This window comes from Danio aesculapii, chromosome 6 (assembly GCF_903798145.1).
Source record: "Danio aesculapii chromosome 6, fDanAes4.1, whole genome shotgun sequence".
Lineage (NCBI taxonomy): Eukaryota > Metazoa > Chordata > Actinopteri > Cypriniformes > Danionidae > Danio > Danio aesculapii.
In genome coordinates, this window is record NC_079440.1 from 46,491,078 (window position 1) to 46,513,395 (window position 22,318).

The 22,318-nt window shown below is 34.9% G+C and overlaps 1 protein-coding gene across 1 annotated transcript in view; it reads right to left on the minus strand.

The window, feature by feature from the left end:
* The window catches only part of shq1 (SHQ1, H/ACA ribonucleoprotein assembly factor), a 75,864-nt gene extending 54,120 nt beyond the window's left edge, over positions 1-21,744 (minus strand). Inside the window, exons 1-7 of the mRNA XM_056459140.1 lie at positions 21,657-21,744; positions 19,985-20,146; positions 18,284-18,348; positions 10,247-10,369; positions 9,969-10,126; positions 9,771-9,883; positions 5,629-5,729 (exon numbers count right to left, since the gene is read on the minus strand). Coding sequence (XP_056315115.1) covers positions 5,629-5,729; positions 9,771-9,883; positions 9,969-10,126; positions 10,247-10,369; positions 18,284-18,348; positions 19,985-20,127 — 703 coding nt within the window. The 5' untranslated portion in view covers positions 20,128-20,146; positions 21,657-21,744. The remainder of the gene's footprint in view (positions 1-5,628; positions 5,730-9,770; positions 9,884-9,968; positions 10,127-10,246; positions 10,370-18,283; positions 18,349-19,984; positions 20,147-21,656) is intronic.
* Positions 21,745-22,318: the final 574 nt, after the last annotated feature.

Below are 22,318 nucleotides of genomic sequence, written 5' to 3' on the forward strand. Positions count from 1 at the left end.
TTCATTCTCTGGCGAAATTTGCAAGAACAACATCTGACACCACACAGGTGCCCAGACCACAAAACACAAACAGCTATTGGAGTGAGATGGGGGAGTGAAATAATGAAGCGCATACATGCATAAACACATACGGTGAGGCTGTCATCTCCGCTGGGACTCAGAGTGTGAAGATACCCGATACACATGGGAAAGCGCATGTGTGTGCACACTAAAATAAAGCGAGATGGTAGACAAGAAAGAAGCAGAAATTTGGATTTACCACAACATGGTGTGTGATCTCCATGCAGGAAAGCTTCTTATCATGAAACAAGATAGACAGAGAAAGACTGAAGTCTTTGGTGATATCTATTCCACAAATCTGTGCATTGCATACAATGTCAAGATCATGAATGGGTGTGAGTTTCTTTCTTCCAGCAACCACAAGTGCACTTATTTATTTTGAGAGACTACAGAGGAAATTCCTACCCAGAGGATGATACAACAAGAGGAGAGGGGGGAAATAGTGTTTACCCAGCAGGCAAACAACATAAGACGTTACTATTAGGTTAGATTTAGGTCATGACATCAGGTGACCAAAATTCAATTCCTAGCCAGCGTCTAAGGACAACGTTATTTTGACGTCCAATAACGACGTCAAATTACACTGATATTTGGTTGATTTTAGTTTGTGTTAGAAAGTGACCAAAATCCAACGTCTGATAGATGTCACAGTGGTAAAGTCCACACAACATCAAAGTTTAACATGATTAGACTTTGATATTTGGTTGATTTTAGGTTGGACATTGACGTTGACCTGATGTTGGGTTCCTTCGTCAACCTGATTTTAATTTCCAAACAAAATCCAACGTCCCCATGATGTTGGGGTACATCAATATTACGACATGTTGTTGTCCTGTGACTGCAGGGTATTTTGGTAGTTCCTAGATAAAAGACTGCATGTGCAAGTTGAACATTAAAAAATTGCATTCAACTCTGTTAAATTCATGTCTTTGGATTTATTATATTGCGTGGAGCATAATACTTGTAGACCTTTTTTATGCATTTGGAAGATGGCAGAATTTAAAGAAATATGCAATTTGATTGTATGGTCTCAAATTAAGGATATATATATATATATATATATATATATATATATATATATATATATATATATATATATCTCTGTGGTATCCTTGTGTGTGTACATAGCAAACTGTGCAATTAATTGTGCATATCAAATTGTGCAAAATAATATACATTTATTTGAAAGTTGCCCTTAAAGGCACAGTGTGTAATTTTTACTGCTAGAGGCCATGACTGAGTGTGGAATCAAGGGAGTTTTGGTCTTCATTGGATCCTACAAGACTCAAAATCGAAAAAAATTATGTTCATTATTGAGTTAATAATTGCAGCACTAAAGCAGCGAAGCTTTTATTATGCCACAGTCAACTGATTCCAGATCTTCCACATGAGGAAGCAGCATCACTGTTTTATCATATTTTTATCAAAGTTTTTTTTTATCTGTTTTATCAAAGAGCACCTAATTTACCCCTTTTTCAAGATTTAAGATGAGTCATTTGTGTCTTCAGAATGTGTCAGTAATGTTTCTGCTCAAAACACCCATCAGATTATTTATTCTACCTTTTCAGAATGTTGGATTTTTTTTCCTTTGAACACTATGTAGCTGTTTTTGTTGCCTGTGCCTTTAATGCTGGTTCTCCCCGCCCACCGTTCCCACGTGCCTGTCAAAGTGTGCCTCAGTCTCCGCCTTAGCTGCGTTAGATAACAAACAGATATGAAGGAAGCAGATCTCACGTAACGTTTGTGAGAATACTACAGTAAGAACTTTCCCAATGATTATTTGATGTATTTGTTGTGGAGTTAATTCAAGTCTTTCTGCAATGATGAGTCACACACAATGTTGTTACAAAGATCACGCACACACACAGACACGCAAAGAGACAGACACAGACAAACACACACAGAGTGCGCGTTTAACTCTGCACTGTTGCACGGCAAATGTGAGAGGATACACACATGCACTGTTTTAAAAACATTTCAAACTTTTTCAAACATTCTTGATCACACTTGATGATGATTAATGATTACGAGCTGAACAGATCTTTTAATCCGAGCTGCTTTGCGCACATCCTGTCTTGTTGATATGATTATAGGCGTTACAACGGAGATATGTTAATATACGACTGTCAATCAATTCAGTGGGTGGGGAAACTGCACTCCTACATCAAGTGGCTGTCAGCCTCAAAATGGGAGGGATTTGGATCTTATTTAATGTCAGGAAATTTTTAAAAGGAGATTTATTGTCTTTATATCACTCCAATATGACAGTGGACATGCTATATTCTATAGAACCTACACACAGTTCTGTCCAAACAGCTTACAAAAGAAGGTTTTCATCATAGGTGTCCCTTGTCTAAAAGCCCTTATATATTCTTCCTTTAAATTTTCTAGATGTTAAAAACTGTGTAAATACAAATGAATAGGCTGCTTCTGTGTTGACCAGTCATTGATCATGTGACTTCAGTGCTAACAAAAGGAGGATAACTTTCTCCAAACTCTGGTAACTCTTAACAGCCAAATACAGGCAAGATTGTGAATAACAATGCCGAGTATGCCATTAAAAGAGTCTTTTTTGGGGGGGAGGAGGAGGAAGAATTTACACGATTTATTCATTCATTTTCTTTTCGGCTTAGTCCCTTTATTAATCTGGGGTCGGAGCACCCGGACGAAACCCATGCGAACACAGGGAGAACATGCAAATTCCACACAGAAATCCCAACTGATCGGCCTTCTTGCTGTTAGGCGAGAGTGCTACCCACTCCACCAGCGTGCTGCCCTAGAATTTACTAATTTTACTAAAACAATATTACCATGCAAAAAATATATTTGTATATATAAGACAAAGACATATTATTGGCAGGTTGTGTGAGTTTACCTAAAATCTCACTTACAAAGAAATAAAGCCATACCGGTTTCTCATATCTAATCACAGGTAAACTATATTAAAACAAACAAGCTCACCCTAATACCCGAAGAGAAAGAAGCCTAATTAACTTTAATGGCTTAATGAGCCATATCTAGTCAGAAAAGAAAATCCTTAGAAAACAGCGAGGTGGAGCTATTTTGGCACAGATTTGTGTGCACTTCAGTCAAGATGTTCAGAACTGTCTGTCCAAGCAATTAGTAGCAATTCATCTACCCCATGCACCCAGCATACTGATGAGAATGACGAATAATGTGCCTGCTAAGTAGCTTTACATTATTACTTGATTGATTGACAGCAGAGACATTTTGAAACGCATATCAATCTTGATGTATACCTCCAGTGCTGTTTAATCCTTCTCCCTCGTCTGTGATGGGAGCAGATGTGTAACCCACCCCTCTGTTTCCCTCTGTATCAACATATGCTAGCAGCTCAGAGTAATTTCCTCATTCTGTAATCGGGCACTGAGGAATTAGCACTCTGCTCTAGTGATAAAGAGCGTGGCTCCCAGCCGTCCTGGCTGTATTTTTGTGCCACTTTATCACAGGTAAATAATCGTGCAAAATTCTAGACTAGGTTTTGTACAAAAGATGCACAGAGAGAGTTAAACTATATATAAAATGACTAAATTGATAAGTATATATGACTATATTGACAATGACTATATTGTTACTGATTTGGTTAATAAAATAACAGATACAGACTAGCTTAAACTAACAAAAGATAACAGACAAACACAGACACATAGATAGACAGATAGACAGATAGATAGATAGATAGATAGATAGATAGATAGATAGATAGATAGATAGATAGATAGATAGATAGATAGATAGATAGATAGATAGATAGATGGAAAATGGGTAGATAGATAGATAGATAGATAGATAGATAGATAGATAGATAGATAGATAGATAGATAGATAGATAGATAGATAGATAGATAGATAGATAGATAGAAAAAAAACAGACAGACAGACAGACAGACACATAGATAGACAGATAGATAGATAGATAGATAGATAGATAGATAGATAGATAGATAGATAGAGATAGATAGATAGATAGATAGATAGATAGATAGATAGATAGATAGATAGATAGATAGAAAAAAACAGACAGACAGACAGACACATAGATAGATAGATAGATAGATAGATAGATAGATAGATAGATAGATAGATAGATAGATAGATAGATAGATAGATAGATAGATAGAAAAAAGACATACAGACAGACACACAGACAGACACACACACAGACAGACACACAGACAGCCAGACTTACAGACAGACAGACAGACAGACAGACAGACAGACAGACAGACAGACCTATAGAAAGAGAGATAGACAGAAATCAAGGGCGTAGATTTGGCATGGATGGAAGGGATGGGTCCCCATCAATGTCCAACAATTACTGAAATGTCCTCACCAGTAATTTAATCTAATTTAAAAAAACCTTCAAAATAAAATAATGCTCCATCAACCCTTAGTAACCTAGACATGCAGAAATGGAGGGTTAAATCACGTTCTGTTCTCGGGTCCTCCACAAAACACATAAGGACAGTGTGATTAGCTGGGCCTATTTATGCTGTTAATGACAGCTGTAATTACATTTGAATGTGAGAAGCACCAAAACAAGGAATTTTTCCAGTCCTCCTTCACTGTACAAGACGTGGACATAAGTAGCAACTTTTCAAAGTGTCAAGTTTTTAAAGTCAAGTTCGCTTGATGTCCACTATAATAATAATAACCAAGGCTGTGCAATTAATCGAAATTCAGTTTCGGTTTTGGCTTTCATGATTATGAAAAATTATAATCGGAATAAAATAGTTAAATTGCGTCACGTGCCTCTCTAAATTTCTCTACATTCATACCTCCTCAAAGCCAGAATGCAGTAAAATCATGTAAATTGACTTTTGTAGCGTGGGATGTGTTTCATTAATTGTTATCCGTATTATTAAGTGTTTAAAGCCTTTATTCATGTTTTTAAAAGCATGAAAGAAAATCTGTGCTGTTCTGTGCATGTGCTATAGGGATGCATGTCCTCACCAATGTCAAGAGCAAATCTACACCCTTGATAGAAATGCAAGAAATTAAGAAAATAGAAAGAAAGAAAGAAAGAAAGAAAGAAAGAAAGAAAGAAAGAAAGAAAGAAAGAAAGAAAGAAAGAAGCTCTGTATCACAAAAGTGGGTTGAGAGAGGTGGTTTGCACCTCGCTGACTAAACTAACTCTGACTCACATACAGCCTCATCAATGTGACTCAGCAGTTATAAAACATCGACAAAAACACACATAAATCATCCAAAAAGTAAAAGAATGAGTGTTAAAACATCTCAAGGCGCCAAATAGCTTAAAATATCCTACTACGTGAGAACACGACGCAGTTTCTATCTGCCTGACGAGATGATCTGTTTCCGGCAAAGGTGCGCCACCTGCTGACAGAATCTAGAAACGTCGCTTCTGGAAATCCTCCAGGTCTCATTGTAAACTTGGCTACCTCAACTCAACCCGACCCAATTTTCCACCCAGACCCACGGAGAGAAACACACAGGACAAAGCGGTGATTATGCACAGAATGTTTAAATACATTTTAGGCAGTTTAACATTACGTGCTCCAGAATGTGACAAGGTAAAGGTCTTACAGATGTCGTAGCCTGCTGAAGGATCCGGGTTTAGTTTTCTCCACCATGGTTTAAACTTCAGCAGGTTTCTGATCTCCTCCTTGTCCTCATACAAGTTTACCCTGTGTCAACCAAACAGAATCATCAATCAAACAAAAATACTCACAAAACAAACAAGATATAACGTTATGGATATGTTTTTTTTATATGAGATGTTCAATTCAATTTATCTTTATTTCTATAGTACATTTTACATTGTAGATTGTACAACCCATATTAATTTAAATTGTGAAACATTCCAGCAAGTCAGGCAAGAAGGAGAGTAGTGTAGAATGATGATGTAGTTCTAGTTTAGGGCTGCACAATATTTTGTTTCAGTACTGATATCGCAATGTGCACATCCGCAAAAGTCACATTGCAGGATCTGCACTATCCAGTTAGGATTAGTAGACTATCAGACACAACAATTCAGAATATTTGATTTGTGGAGTTATTGCAAAGTTTATCCATAGTAGTAGTGGTGGTGGTGTAACGGATCACAAATCCGTTTTGGTTCACACTACGGTTTTTTCACAGATGGACTATTTTTCGGATCAGCAATTTTTTTTTTTCAGTGTTTTGGGAGGAGACAAATGTCATTTGCTTTCTATTTGTACAAAATATTACTGCAAACACCATTGGTTTTAACAAACAGAACCTAGAACCTGTAATTTGAATAAAAATAAAAAAACAAGAAAGAACCAACTGAAAAATGAAAAAAAGGAAAATATTCAATAATACGAAAAATTATCTTTTCTACTGTTGCTGATAAATGCTAAATATAAATCTAACATCTTGTAAAATATATTATATTTATTTTCAATTAATGATTCAACAATTCACACATAAGACTTCGTGTTTGATTATAGGTGGATCATTTTTGAAAATCTATTCAGTGACATAATTTTGATGGTTGCTTGTCGCCATCTGTTGACTGCAAAATTTCTCTGGCCCAGCTTTAACCCACACAATCAGGTTTTGCTTGGTCCACATGCTGTAGTGAATTACGGTACTTGAATGGACCAAGTCTGGCTTCCAGGCAAGAGCCAAACATAAACCATATCAAGATCAAATCTCAGCCAAGTTAATAACCCAAAACTGGGCCTAAACTGGACCAGATAGATTGATGTGTCACGATTGCAATGAAATTGATAAACCAAGAATCATTGCGCTTTAGGCATGCTTTTTCTCAAAGCGACCTGATTGGTAGAATTTTTTCTTTACTCAAAAATAATTTTTATGTATTTTAAATGTGAATCTGGGCCAAATACTACATTTTCCATCTCACCCAAATCTTGTGTTCTGCCGTAAAGATGGTGCCACCTCTGCCAAACCCAGGCTGTGTTTGGCCCACCTGCTGTATGCCAGTGCTGGATGAACACCTGCTGTGCCAGCTTTATGCCAAATCTGGGAACCTCACTTCATAAATGCACAATGTTTTTTTTTCACTTACACACATGTGGTTTCAAATCTTTATGTTTTTATGATTTTTTTTTTCTGTTGAACACACACACACGCACGCACGCACGCACGCACGCACGCACGCACGCACGCACGCACGCACACACGCACGCACGCACGCACGCACGCACGCACGCACACGCACGCACGCACGCGCGCACACGCACGCACACGCACGCACGCACGCACACACACACACACACACACACACACACACACACCCTAGGATTGGGTGATTAGTAGTAATTTACGTAAATGAATGCATGTAATTTATAATATATCATTTTATGGTCTTCCCTCAATATCATACCAATCAAAATTGATTCTTTCCTTATAGAGCTATTCAAGTCATCTGGTGGAGTTGTATTCATATCGCAATGTATACTGCAAAAATAAATAAATATCGCAATGTCATTTTTTTCCCAATATCATGCAGCCTTATTCTAGTTACATTAAAACAGATTCATTTCATTTCAGTTTAGTGTTACGTGTTTGTGTTGCTTGTGTTTTTTCGCTCCAATATCTGCTTCACAATCTTAGGTTCCATTCATTAGTCAATCCATCCGTCAATCATTTCCTTCCTGCTGATGTCACTCTGATGTCATATCCAATAGGCCAAGACCGCCCGGCATAAAAGCGTGCGCCAGAACACTTTCCAGTGCCCAGTCCCTCTCGTTTCTGTTGCTGTGTTTATTGCGTTGTGTTAAGAAAGAAAACCCTGTCTATGTATTCTGTTGTTGCTCGTTTGTGTTCACGTATGCATCTGCTATTTATATCAATCCGTTTATCTGTTTCATTCGTTTGTCCCGTCCCGACGCTTGGACGAAGCGGACAGGTAAGCAGATCATGTGACATACATTTTGCAACACGTAGGACTACTCTTATGTTTAGTTCAATAGGTTAGCAGCGAGCGCCACCCCTTGTACTTTTTGGATAGATAGAGTAGGATAGTTAGGACTCTGGAGACTCCTCGTGTGTTTATTATTTTGTTTTCATATATTTAGTTAGTTAGATGCTTCTGGGGAGTCAAGACATTGTTTGAGTTTTGTTTTCTCAAGCACCACTCAACTTCCCTTCAGCCAGCTCTCTTGTTTTCCCTCTTTGTGTAATATAGTATATATTTTAAATGGTATATTTGTTTTACATTAACTTCTTTTTCTTTATTTTTAGTTTTGTTTACTTGGCACTTGTAAATAAAGTCACAGTTTTGGTATATCTGCTTTGGTGGTCTTTTGCGTTTCACTCACTGTATATATATGTATATATATATATATATATATATATATATATATATATATATATATATATATATATATATATATATGTGTATATATATATGTATATATATATATATATATATATATATATATATATATATATATATATATATATATATATATATATATATTTATTTATATGTTTGTAACATTTAGTATAATGGACCATTTCCACTTAGTGGGTACCAAAGGGTACAGGACTAAAGGTTACCAAAAGGTGGCGCTAGATGCACAGCTGAACGCTATTGGTTTAAAGAAAAACGGCACTCGCTCGTGGAGCTAGCCAGAATGAAAACAAAGGAACCGCCATTTTTAAATACACAGCCGAGACATTACATCGTAATACTATATGCATATAATAACGAGCCATGGTTGACCCGAGCTCAAGCAAACTTTGTCGTTGTCTTGATGTACAGCCACAAAGCCAAGAAGAAGAAAATCTGCCTTGTCCTGTTTTTGTTTCACGAGAACGTCTAAAAGTGCAAGCATTTTCGCTTTCTCCAGGCAGTTGTGATCGCTCGTGTGCGTGTATATATTTGAAATAAGGAACTTCTTGAGCTGATGATAATAACGTGCGTGTGATTATTGAAGTGCTTCTGACACTCGATCCTTTAGAAAAGGACAAACGCGAGAGTGAAGCGAAACACAGGAGCAAATCCTTTCAGCAGCCTGAATCATAAACAAACTGCCATGTTTATCATGGCCTTTGGGACTATTATGAACTCGAAATGACAGAATTACACTCTAGCAGAGGTTACATGTGCTGGTGAAGATTAAAGATACAGATAAGATGTTTGCACTGACTGGGCTATATATTGCGTGTTGTTTTTGAACCCAAATAAGGACTAAATGTATGCTGTGGGTAGTTTTTCTGTAATTGGTAACATATCAGAGACTTTAAGGGGCTGTATGTGTTCCAGTAGGCTATTTCACACTGTCATGGATCTGCAGTTATGATCAAATCCTGTTCATATAAAGGTTAGTGATGAACATTTATACACAAGTATTTGTGTGTATTAAGCATATGTGTATAAGTGCTTCATGTATGATATGTCAACGACCTGTACAGCTTTACTTTGACATTTCCTCGAGCGAGAATGACGTCGACTGAAACTTTCTGTCGTACACCACGTCCACCAGAAGGGTACCCTTGGTACCCTTTAGGCAGTGGAAAGACAAGCCTAATAAATGTGACCTGTAGCATAATGTACTGCACCAGTCAGTGGAAACGGGCCATTAATGTCACTGTTGAAGTTCAGTTCAGTTTAGTTTATTCAGATCACTGTATATTCAGATCAGTGAAATAATGTTTCAATTGTTTATGCCATTTCAAAACACTAACAGATTTAATGACATTTGATATAGGAATAGAGAAGGCTGACTTACAAGTAATGGTCAGCACAAAATACTGCAGCCTCTGTGTCTAGTCGATTGCGTCTTGTAAGTTCAGCATTGGTGTTGTCTGGATCCTTCATGTCAATCACCTCATTCAGCTCCTCCTGAATGGCACAAAGTAAACCAACGTTAGCCTATTTATCAAAAACTTTTTCAAAAGACCGCATCATCAGGGACAAATGTTCTCACTTGCAGTCTAGTGAAGACTCCAGACCTAAGATTTCCAAAGCCGTACTTGTGGAATTCCTTCAGTGTGTCCGCTGGGGCTTCGGTGTAAACCTCCTGTTCGATCTGCCAGTCAAACTCTTCCTCTTCATCTTCGTCCTCGCATCCTTCACCACAGGCCTCTGAGAGAATGCCAGCAGGGAGCGTTCAGAGAATACAGAATGAGAGAAACTCGAAATTAAAATGCCACGAGAATGTGCTGGATGATGATCAGCGTTTTGTAATGATGTGAAGAATTAAACCTGAGTCCTCCACCAACGGTTTGGCAGATCTGGATCCTTTAGGAGCCAGGAGACTGGTGAGCATTTCCAAACCCTCAAAGTGCTGTCCGGCTGTCTCTTTGGGGACGTGCAGTGTGAATAAACCTGAAACATACACAGGAGAATTTGTAATGTACTCCCATGTAATTCTTCCTTTGTACACTTTTCTGCTATTAAAGGGATAGTGCATCCAAAAGTTTTAATTCTGCAGTAAAATCATTTACTTATGATCACGAGTCATTTGCTCACCCTTAAATTTGTTCCAAACCTGCAGGAGCATTTTTTGTTTTATCAAGCACAGGAGAAGCTATATTGAAAAATATTAGAAAAATGGTATTTGTTTAAATAGATGTGAGTAAATGATGATATCATTTTCATTTTCGGATGAACTATCCCTTTAATAAGCATTTTGGTCTATCAGATCAAAAGTAGACAGGAAAACATGTCCAAGTACACCTGGTGGTTTAATCCACCTCTTTTGTCAACTTTTGATCCTTTTCCTTGTTTCTTTCACAGGCTTTCTTTATTGAAAAGGAGGGTTAAGCGAGTGTGTGTGTATATATTGCATGGTATATATATATATATATATATATATATATATATATATATATATATATATATATATATATATATATATATATATATATATATATATATACGAAGGCCAGCTAGTGAAGTGCTATGGAGTTAAACCTCAATCCTCTGACCTGAAAAAGGTGCTCTAGTGACAAACATTAGAGGCCATGGTCTTTAGCCTCCTTGTTAGAGCAACCGACTACCATGCAAAAAATCAGCAGTTCGATCCCAGCTCAGACCGGGGTGGGTGCAGTCGGACCGGTGAGTTACACATGGGGGCTCGTCCCAGATAAGTATGAGGTTTAGGGAGGTGAGTGTAACAGAGGCAAGCTAGCGAAGTGCTATGCAGGTAAACCTCTGACCTCAAAAGGTGCTCTAACAACAGACGCTAAAGGTCATGGTCTTTAGCCTCTAACTCTAACTACTTACAAAAGTAAAATACAAAAGAGAGAGAGCGACTAAAAATGTCACTTACCTGATTTATAATGATTTGTTCAGCTGTAATTTGAAACTTATGTTGAGAAAACAAGTTTCTCCCTCTAAGGACTTACTATGCAGTCTCTGTCGCCATCTTGTGGCAGGACGTCAACTGTCACGTTCTTTGGTCTTTCTATAAATATTTAATATAGGCCTTATCCTTATACATAAACTGCATAGTTGCAATATAAACAATTACATTCTCAACTAAAAAAAAAGCCTAGAAAGTACATTATGTTGTCCAACAGCTGCTGTGTTTATCAAACTGCAGAATGTCCTCTGCTTGTTGCTGTATGTGGGTGGAGTAAAACACAAGGGTGAAGAGCCTGGGCCATTGCTGTTATTTGCAGAATATTGCACAGCTATCAGCCAATCAGATTCAAGAACCAGACAGAACTGTATTTATACGTGTATGTATATGTATATGTATATGTATATCAGACTATATATATATATATATATATATATATATATATATATATATATATATATATATATATATATATATATATATATATATATATATATATATATATATATATATATATACACACACACATACACATACATATACATATACAGTTGAAGTCAGAATTATTAGCCCCCCTTTGAATTTGTTTTTCTTTTTTAGATATTTCCCAAATGATGTTTAAAAGAGCAAGGAAATTTTCACAGTATGTCTGATAATATTTTTTCTCTGGAGAAAGGTTTATTTTCTTTATTTCGGCTTGAATAAAAGCAGTTTTAAATTTTTTATGAATCATTTTAAGGTCAAAATTATTGACATAAATCAGTTATTTGAGATGAGTTATTAAAACTATTATGTTTAGAAATGTGTTGAAAAAAATCTCTCCATTAAACAGAAATTGGGGGAAAAAATAAATAGGGGCTAATAATTCTGACTTCAACTGTATATATATATATATATATATATATATATATATATATATATATATATATATATATATATATATATATATATATATATATACATTTTATATATATATATATATATATATACATACATATATATATATATACATACATACATACATACACGCACGATATTTGATAGAAAAATCAATCTTCAACCACATGAGCGCTATAAAAGAGAAGTCAAAAGAAATCCAGTCAAAAGTGTGTTTAAACACCTCTGTCTAAGTGACTGGAGAAGTGCAGCATACATCATAAGAGTGCTGTTTACCAGAACATCATGATATTTTAATAAAAAATGACAAGGTTTATAAAAATGTAAATATTTGCCTGAACAGAATAATTCAAAATAAGGTCAATAGAATGCATTTAAATTGAGTTTTTATGTATTGCTGAGAACACTGAGGGCACAAAGAATACTAAATGCAGAGCAGCCTATATATATAAATGATGACATTTAAATATTTTCAATATATGTTTAATAAATAAATATTTTATGATAATAGCTTACAACACATTTTTGAAGTGAATGGGAGTAGTGCTTGTCTAAAACTCACTCCTACATTACTAACTTCCTTGCTTTTCTTTGCTTTGTTTGTCCACTCCAACAAGGAGTTTGATAGACCTGTTTGGAAACTCATTCTTTCAGCGAATATGTTTCGTTCCATTGCTAATAGAGCAGAAATTACCCACTTCACCTTTAAATCGCTACCCTTGTTAAATAGGTTGTTAAGCTAGCAGCTTTCTATTGCAGACTGGTTATTTAAGAAGCACACAACAAAACAAACGCACATTAAAGTCAGCATGACATGGATAATCACCTCATCCATTTCCCAAATGCTTGTTATAGATTGAAATGTGGCTCATTCTTAAATGCATGTTTGAAACTCTTTTTGTCCACATAATAAGAAATCAAATGTTCTGTGGAATACAGAATAAAAAAATGTAAACTAATTTTAGTAGTGCCAAAAAGTCATTTTAAAATACATAATTATGTAAAATCGAGAAAATACAGACTCCACAAGTCTGTCATTAATTAATCTCTTGCCGTTTAGGGCTGTTCAGGATTATGATATGTTATGAAATATGAAAGCAGCCCCATAGCCTTTGTTTCTGGGAAATTACATAGCTATGTAGACTTGTTTCTACTTGTTAAACCAAGACAAAAGAACATATTAAAAAAAAGAAAGAAATACTGATATCACCCTTAAAATGACAGTAATTTCCTTGATTGTAGTCTTTAGAGGTTTGTGAATGATTTATAATGTCTTATGTAAACACCGAAAGCAATTAGAGGTGCTTTATGACAGACGACTATTAAATTATTCACTGGCTGTCGATCAAAGAAGACGAGCTGAAACGAGGCCAATGAGATGTCAAGCAGAAGATCCCGTGGCCATTAGGTATAATTAAAAGCGCTAATAGGCAGCTCATTAAAAGACATGTCGGGACAACGGCAGACTGGTCAGACACAATCACAGCGCTCCTTCTGCCGTTTCTTCATGAATTAAAGATTGATAAGCACCACACGAAAGACAGAGAGAGAGAGCGCCAGTGTAATCAAAGTGAAGGTGTATTACAATAGAGAAAGAAGAGAGATCGTTATGATGCTGACAGCTCAACTGGCTGATTAAATGTGAGAGTTTTGTGTTATAATGAAGTCTGCTTGGAAGGTAGCAAAAAGAAAGAGTGGCTCAATTTCTGAATTTGTACTTATTATATATACTTGTTTATATATAGTTTATAACACAAGCACTTCAAAGAAATTTAAAATAGTAATAAAAATATTGAATGATTTTTCAATGAGTGATTTTTGACAATTTCCTATTATTTGCCAAAAGATATTGTTTTGCTGATTTTTCAAGTCACCAGCTTTTTAACACAAGCATTTCAAAATGTTAAAAATAATAATAATAATAACCATTGTGTAGTGTTAGGGATGTTTTCATCCACTCTAAGGTGATTTTGAGTCTTAATTTGGCCACAACTTACTGCAAATGGAATGTTTTTTGTGATCACACTTATTTTGACACTAGTGATGTAACAATTAACCGGTTTCACTATTAACCGTGCTTTAATTCGTCACAGTTAATTAATTATAAAGGCTTCTCAACACCGCGTTTCTGCATGGAACAAAACTGCTGCAACTAACAAAGATTATACACCAAGGCTAATAGGTACGCACATTGGATTAACTATGGCTGATGCTATTAACTAAGGGCCGTTCACATATTGTGTCTTTTGCATGCACAAGTTCGTTATTTCCAATGAAGGCGCATATTGGGGGTGATGCATTCACACTTGCCACGTGAACGTATTTGAAAGAATGGTGCGAACGCACAGTGAGTCACCTGACAAGGACTGACCAATTAGCAAAATGAAAATACTAAAGTTTGTAATATGTTTGATCAACTGTGCCTTTCAGACAGAGGTTCAGCAGCCTTTGAGTAGGTTTGTTTTCTTTAAAAAAGAAATACTTAAGTTATTATGATGCTTAGATTTACATTAAGCAAATAAAAATATATAGATTTTTTATTTAAATGTATTCATTTATTTTTATTCGTTGTTCTGTCATTTATTTTCAGTGTAAAATTATTATTTTTTAAACGGCAAAAACTTTTTTTCACAATTATTTTTCTTTTTTACATATTTTTATTATATTTTACATATTTTTATTTTACATATTTTTATTAGTTTTTATTACATAAGCTTTTTTCACTCACTTTTAAGTCCAAAGAGAAATGGACTATTGTTTGTTTTTTTTGTGCTGTATTAATTGGTTACTGAGCAGTAATAAACAACACTTTAAAATTTAAGGAGTTTTTATGTGATTTTCTATAGTGTTTTGAAATTAATAAATGCACAATAATCGTGATAACTGTTAATATTCCTCAGACTATAATGGCACAACCAAAATCTGTAATCGTTGCATCCCTATTGGACACATATTTTTGGAAAATGTTTTGGAATTTTTCGAAAGCTTAATACACTCTGGGCAAATTTACTACCCTTTTCTTATGTTCATGGCTGTTTCTACCCCATTGACTTCCATTGTAATGACATTTATTGATTGCAAAGCCATGACACCAAATAATCATGCATTATTGATTGTTGATGGTTGTTCCTGTTGGAAAGAGGTAATATCTGTTATTATTACTGTTGATCATCAGTTACAGTGCAAAAAAAGCTAAGTTTCTGGCTTTTATATGGAGTATAGTGTGTGTATGTGTGTTAATTAAAAAAAATAAGCAGGGGCGGCTTGGTGGCTCAGTTCTTAGCATTGTCGCCTCACAGCAAGAAGGTCACTGGTGTAGAGTCCCAGCTGGCATTTCTGTGGAGTTTGCATGTTCTCCTCAGGTTAGCGTGGGTATTCTGTGGGTGCTCTGGTTTCCCCCAGAGTCCAAAGACATGTGCTACATATGAATTGAATAAACTAAATTGGCCGTAGCGTATGAGTGTGTGCGTGATTGAGTGTATATGGGAGTTTCCCAGTACTGGGTTGCGGCTGGAAGGGCATCCACTACATAAAACATATGCTGGAATAGTTGGGGGTTCATTCTGCTGTGGCAACCTCTGAAATGGAGACTGGACTGAGTAAATAAATGAATGATAAACAAGCAGCTCAGCTCTCAGAACATAGTAAACATAGTAAGTGTATTTATGCACTCACACTGTAATTTGCTGTTTTACTTCATAGAACTCTATATAAAAGTCAGCAATTTTTTACAGGCCTATCTAAAGGGGTAATGGTGCCAGTTGACGATCAACAGTTAAAATTACACATTTGACCTCTTCCCAACAAAGAAAACCACCAACAGTCAAGAATGTATGATTATTTGGTGTCATGGCTTTGCAATCAAAAAAATTGGTTATAATGGAAGTCAATGGGGCAAAAACAACCACTAACATGATGACAGGTAGTCATTTTGAACAATACACAAGAGATAATAAAAAATACTAAATGACCCTTGTTTTATGAGTGATTTTGTCAATGGTCTCCAAAACTGTTCCCATTGTTTGCCAAAAGACAGTGTTTTGCAGATTTTCAAGTCACCAGTTTGAAACATGTCAGAATTATTTTTGGGAGTATATCTATTCCTCTAGTTCTCTTTTTAACTTTTAAACATCTTTTATAGAAATATATGCAAAGTGAAGGCAGGAAATTATGAGAAGGAATGCAATTCAATACGTGTCTTAGATGTTTTTACTCTTGTGCAAAGTAGGAATTTATGGAAATTGCTAAATTATGGGGACAAAAAAGCTGCGTTTCTATTGCACACATTACTGTGCTTGATACAACCTTGCAATAAAAAAACTCTAATTTTAGACCCTGCTGGGAGATTAAAACAGTGTAATGTTAAAATGACAGTAATTGCGTTGACTGTAGTCCTTCCAGATTTGTGAATGATTTATAATTACTCGTTACTCAGTGTAAACACTGAAAGCAATTAGACGTTCTTTATGATAGACTACTGCTAAATTATTCACTGGCTGTCGATCAAAGAGGACAAGATGAAAAGAGGCCAAGGAGATGTCAGGAACAGGATCCCGTGGCCATTATTTAGCAACTGGAAATGCTAATGCTATTAGGAGAGCAGGCTGACAGCCTGAATTTGCTGTAGAAACTGTAAAATAATAACAAATGAGTCCTCAGAGCTCACTGGCTGCAAACCAACAAGAAATGTAGAAATGCTGCTGTTGTTGTATAACATCATTGACATTTAACAATGAGTCTTTGTCAAGAATGTATCTCAAATACACTGTTTATTTATAAAGACAGAAGCTTTTTGAACATTTGCTTCCACAATTTCAGAGGCTTGAGCTTAAACTGTCAACCCAAGATTTGAATCAATAGTAATAGAAAGGAATTCCTCACAGAAAGTATTTGTGTGAGGGGATAGTTCACTCAAAAATCAAAACATACTTATCATTTACTCACCCTCAAGTGGTTCCATACACTTATGGTTTTTCTTTTTCTGATGAACACAAAAGTTATTTTGAAAAATGCTGGAAACCTGTAACCATTGGCTTCCAAAGTAGGAAAAACAAATACTATGGACATCAATGCGCACATTGTTCCAACATTTTTCAAATTAACTTCTTTTGTGTTTAACAGAAAAAAGAAACTCAAACTGGTTTGTGACAAGTGAAAGTCGAGTAAATGATGACAGAGTTTTCAGCTTTTGGGTGAACTATCCCTTTAAGACCATTTTAATTTACACACTTGTGCTGTCAGACTGTGCAATATTGCTCTATATCAGCATGGCTGTAGTTACTTACAGTCGTATCACAGACATGCTAATACTGAACATCTATTTGTGCAATATTGATAATGTGATTCACTAATTATATTGTACATAAAAGATGTTTACGTATGGCTCACTACACAAGACTTTTGCGGAAAAATACATATCCTTAGTTTTTAATACGATGTGTGGTTTCCTGATGATCTACAAGTGCTTTTTCTGCTTTGTGATGTTGTTCACAAGTCTGTTGTTTGTTTTGAACATTTAAACCGACTGTATCTCTTGCACATTCTTCAGTTTTTCAGCAAACTATAGTGAACTATATGTAAACATCTTTTATGTAAAATGTCTTACTAAAAACAGTACTAAATAAAAAATAACATCCATTTGTTCACTTAATTTTGTATCATCTTTCAGATTTTATTAAAACTATTCACATTTTAACAAATACTTCAAGGGGTGTGTAAACTTGAGCACAACTCAATATAGTATAACTACAATGAGAAAAACCAAATAATAATAACCAAAAAACCAAAACCAAATAATAATGATAACTGCTTCTAAAATAGCTTAGTAATAGGTTAAGTAAAGCTAGAGAAGAACATTTGAAGAAAGTGATTTCTACAACAATTTTGCTGCTTGCGCTGAAGCTTGCTTGTGGGTTTTTGTTTTGGTCAAGAAACTGTCAAGTGTCTGTGCTCAGAGGTATTGAAGAGCAAATAAAAACAGTTTTCAGTTGCTTTCTGAGAGACCTGCAGGAGAAACTGTAACAAAAAGTGATTGTTACCTTTATCGATATCGAATGAAGCTTTTTCCCGTCCATCTTCTACTATTCTCCCAGGCAGAGTCAACCTTCAGAGAAAGAATAACAATAACGATATTTTAATATTTGAACTACAATATATGTTAATGCACTTATTTGCTATTTGCATTCTAAAACTAAAATGCAAATTCACCAATATCCCTGTTTTAGATAAACAAACATAAAACCAAGCAGCTTCTAAAAACAAATGATAGTCAATATTTGAAGTGGATCAAAAAAGGTAACCCAAAGTTGTGCTAAGCAGAGTAGGGTGCAACGCGTTCCACAGTAACACATTACTGTAATCTAATTCAATCTTTGGGGAACGTAGTAATGTAACGAATTGCATTAAAATTGTGTCTACTAATTGTGTCTACTCTAATTTGATTACAGCTACTAAAGTCAATGTAATTGCGTTATGTTACAAACATAGTTTTTAGAAGAAAAAATACTTCTTTTAAATCATGTTTTCAGCTGCAATATCAGGTATTAGGCATAAGCCTTTAAATTGCTGGAGAACGCAAGCTGAAGTGGTTGCTGACGAGAGTGGTTACTTCTTCAATTGGAAATACAGACATTACTTTGATTTCATTGAGCGTGAAAACAAAAGTATTGCTGTGAAATGCAGTCTATGTCCAGTCTCTAAAGAACTTTCGACTGCTTTTAACTTTACCAGCAACCTGTTCAAGCACTTGAACAGAAAGCGTTCTACAACAACTCGTCACCAAGGAGGACATCGGCGCCCAAAAACATGACAGTCCAAATCAGCCTAAACAGTCTAAATTGGATTTTTGTGCAGGATCGGGAGTGAAGGTATCATAAATGTGAAGAGAAGCATAGCTGCTTATGGGGCCTTTCATATATCGATTCTTTTGCGCGTGCAAGTTCGTTATTTTCAATGGAGGTGCGCTGCTTTGCTCGTGCATATTGTACATGCTCACATTTTCCAGGAGCAACAGTCATGCGACAAGAACTGACCGTTCAGCTTCATACTTTGTATGAAATATACACACTTTGATACACTAATTACTTCAGACAAACACAGAACACTCAAAAACTGCAGTGTTTTTGCATACTATGGATGTCAATGGTTACTGGTATACAGATTAATTCTAAATGTCTTTTGTGTTAAAAAAAGACAAACAGGTTTGGATGGTGAGTTTAAGGTGAACCTTTTAAGTCTTTTAAATATGTCAAGCTGCTGTGATCAACCCATTGTAATGTTTTTGAGTGAATATTAAATTACTTGAAGAACTGCAGTTTATTTCAAATGGTTAATAGGTATATTTTATATGTTTTAAAAGTAACTTCAATGTAAAGTAATTAGTAATGTAATCAGATTACAATTTCCAGTAGAAGTCAGAAATTTGTAATCTATTGCTTTTTTAAAGTAACTTACCCAACACTGGTCCTAAGATAAGAACGGTTACTGTCCTTGAGTTTATGGACAACTCTAGTGAAAGTTTTGATCCACTTCAAATGTTAACCAGTGTATTTCAGACCAATCTCAGAATGTTCCAAATTGAGTAATTTCTGCAGTAATTTTCATTTTCTGCATTAAATTTCATTTTAAGTGTGGATGAGCTATTTAAATGCTTTTTGGGGCTCCGTCCTAGCAAGTGAAAAGCTTTGTAAATGCTTTGTCCTGTAACAAAATGTTAATCATTGCATTTGCCAGTGAGTCACCTCAGAAAGTAGGGCTTGGCATAGAACTTAAAATCCTCTCCTTGGATGTAGATGTCGAAATCTGATGTTCTGGTGTAGGGTACACGGATAACTACAATGAGGAAATCTGCATCTTGACTGAGTTCAAATGCCGGCGTTATCATGATTATACACTGTGAAGTACTGTAACAACAAAACAGAAAAACACAAACAGATTAGAAATTATTATTCAGAAATGGACTACAGTAATCCTTATGAAATTTTTAAATTACAATTCCAAACTATTTTCTATGCCATGTTATAATAAAATATAACATAATACTAAACACAATGCAAAAGCTAATTGTGATTAAGTCGCATCCAAAATAAATTTTGATATAATTTGAGTGCATGTACTGTGTATATTTATTATGTATATATAAATACACAGGCATGCTTATATTTGAGAAAAAAATGCTTATTTATATTTAGATAGAAAATATATATGTATATACAATGTATACATACACATTTAAATATCTCTGCAACAAAACTGATTCATATAGTTTTGTTTCTATGTATGTGTCTATCACATATACATAATAAATGTATATAATACACACATTATGTCAAAACAAACTTTTATTTTGGATGCGATTAATCACGGGTAATTATTGCCTAACACAAAACATAATACAATATAATGCTACTACACAATAAACTAAATTAAACATGAATCGACTGAATTATAATTTTTTTTTTATCTGCATTTCTCAAAATTTTAAAGGACGAATTTATATCTTCTTTTATGATTTAGTATTGTATCTCTAAATAGGAAACAACACCAATAATCAACCATCTGACATTATATTATTAACAAAAGATACATCAAGTAATCATTGAGGTAAAGTCGGTTTTATATTCACACGTTCAGACTTTCTCCATGATAATATAATTTCAGAAAAGTATTCTTTGTAAATTCTAAATAGTGAAATCATACAAGCAGCCAATGACTAACAAAGCACAACAATGTTTAGCCAATTAAATAGTGCTGATGTTATTTTGAAGTCATACTTGCATGTAATTTCAGACCAAATATTCAAAGCACCATGGTAAACAAATTAGAGAGCATTTCAAGAGTTGTCACTGAACAAATGTGCGAATATAAAACCAACTTTACCTCAATCAAGTAATCAACTCAACTAGTCCCTGGTCCATCTGACAAGAAGTCAACAAATGAAGAGTAAAAGAAAAGGGCAGCTTACAACTCCACCTTGTGGCTACTCCATCAGTTCTCAATGAGAAATACTGTAAACAACCCTTTTACCAACTAGTATTTTAGAAGCAGTTAGCTTTATATTTACATTACTCTATTCAATACAACTCTAATAACCAGTGAAGAAACATTGTTTAGAAGGACTGAATACCAAAATAAAAGAAAACCACGCAACAAGAAGATAAATGTCGCTATTTTAATTTAAATGTGCTCACAGCCGAAACAACAGCCAAAGTAAAAAAATTAAATGACGAAAGATGATAAATCCCAATGCAGACAAGATGTCAAAACATGTCTTCGTTTTGTTTATTCAATGTTTATGCCAACGTAAAACGGCAAGACACACTTATTGCAGCATTTAAGACATTACGTTCTTACATTATGTAGTGCGATATAAAAGACACAAATTACAACAACATAAAACAAAATGTTTTATACCTTCACGCGTTTTCTGTGAACACTTGAATGCGCTAAACAACATCAGTAACACATATGCAGCACATGGATTGTCTGCTTCCTGCTTTCTCTGATGGCCATGTTTTACCGTAATGCCACATATAAAGGCGACATCATTTTTTCCTAACCTAGCTCTGTCACCTACTGGAAAAATCTTTGTAAGAATTACTAAATGTTCTTTGCATTTGAAAACTGTACTACCCCACATCTTTTGGCACTGTGATTATGTTAAAAAGCTTTGGTATGATGCTTCTGTCTTTATCAAAAAAGGTATTCTTTAATTTTAATTAGCATTTTAAAAACTTAACTTTTGGATATTTTAATTATTATAATTTGAATAACAAAGTTTTTGTTATTAACCTATTTATTTTGTTAATTAAGTTTCACATTCATAAGTGTACATTTTCCAACAATTAATTTTTTTACTTTTTACGTTGTTTTATACGGAACTGAAAAATTACTTTTGTACTGTTCAGCATAGTGCTCTAGTTTCACAATTTTTGATTAATGTAAAGGTCCTGCTTGTTTGTAATTGTAAGAATTTTTATTTAATTGTTTATACTCTTGTTTTTTTGTGTTTGTTTTATTTATTTATTTGTGGTGTTATTATTATTTACCTTCTATCACCCTGGCATTATTTTGTT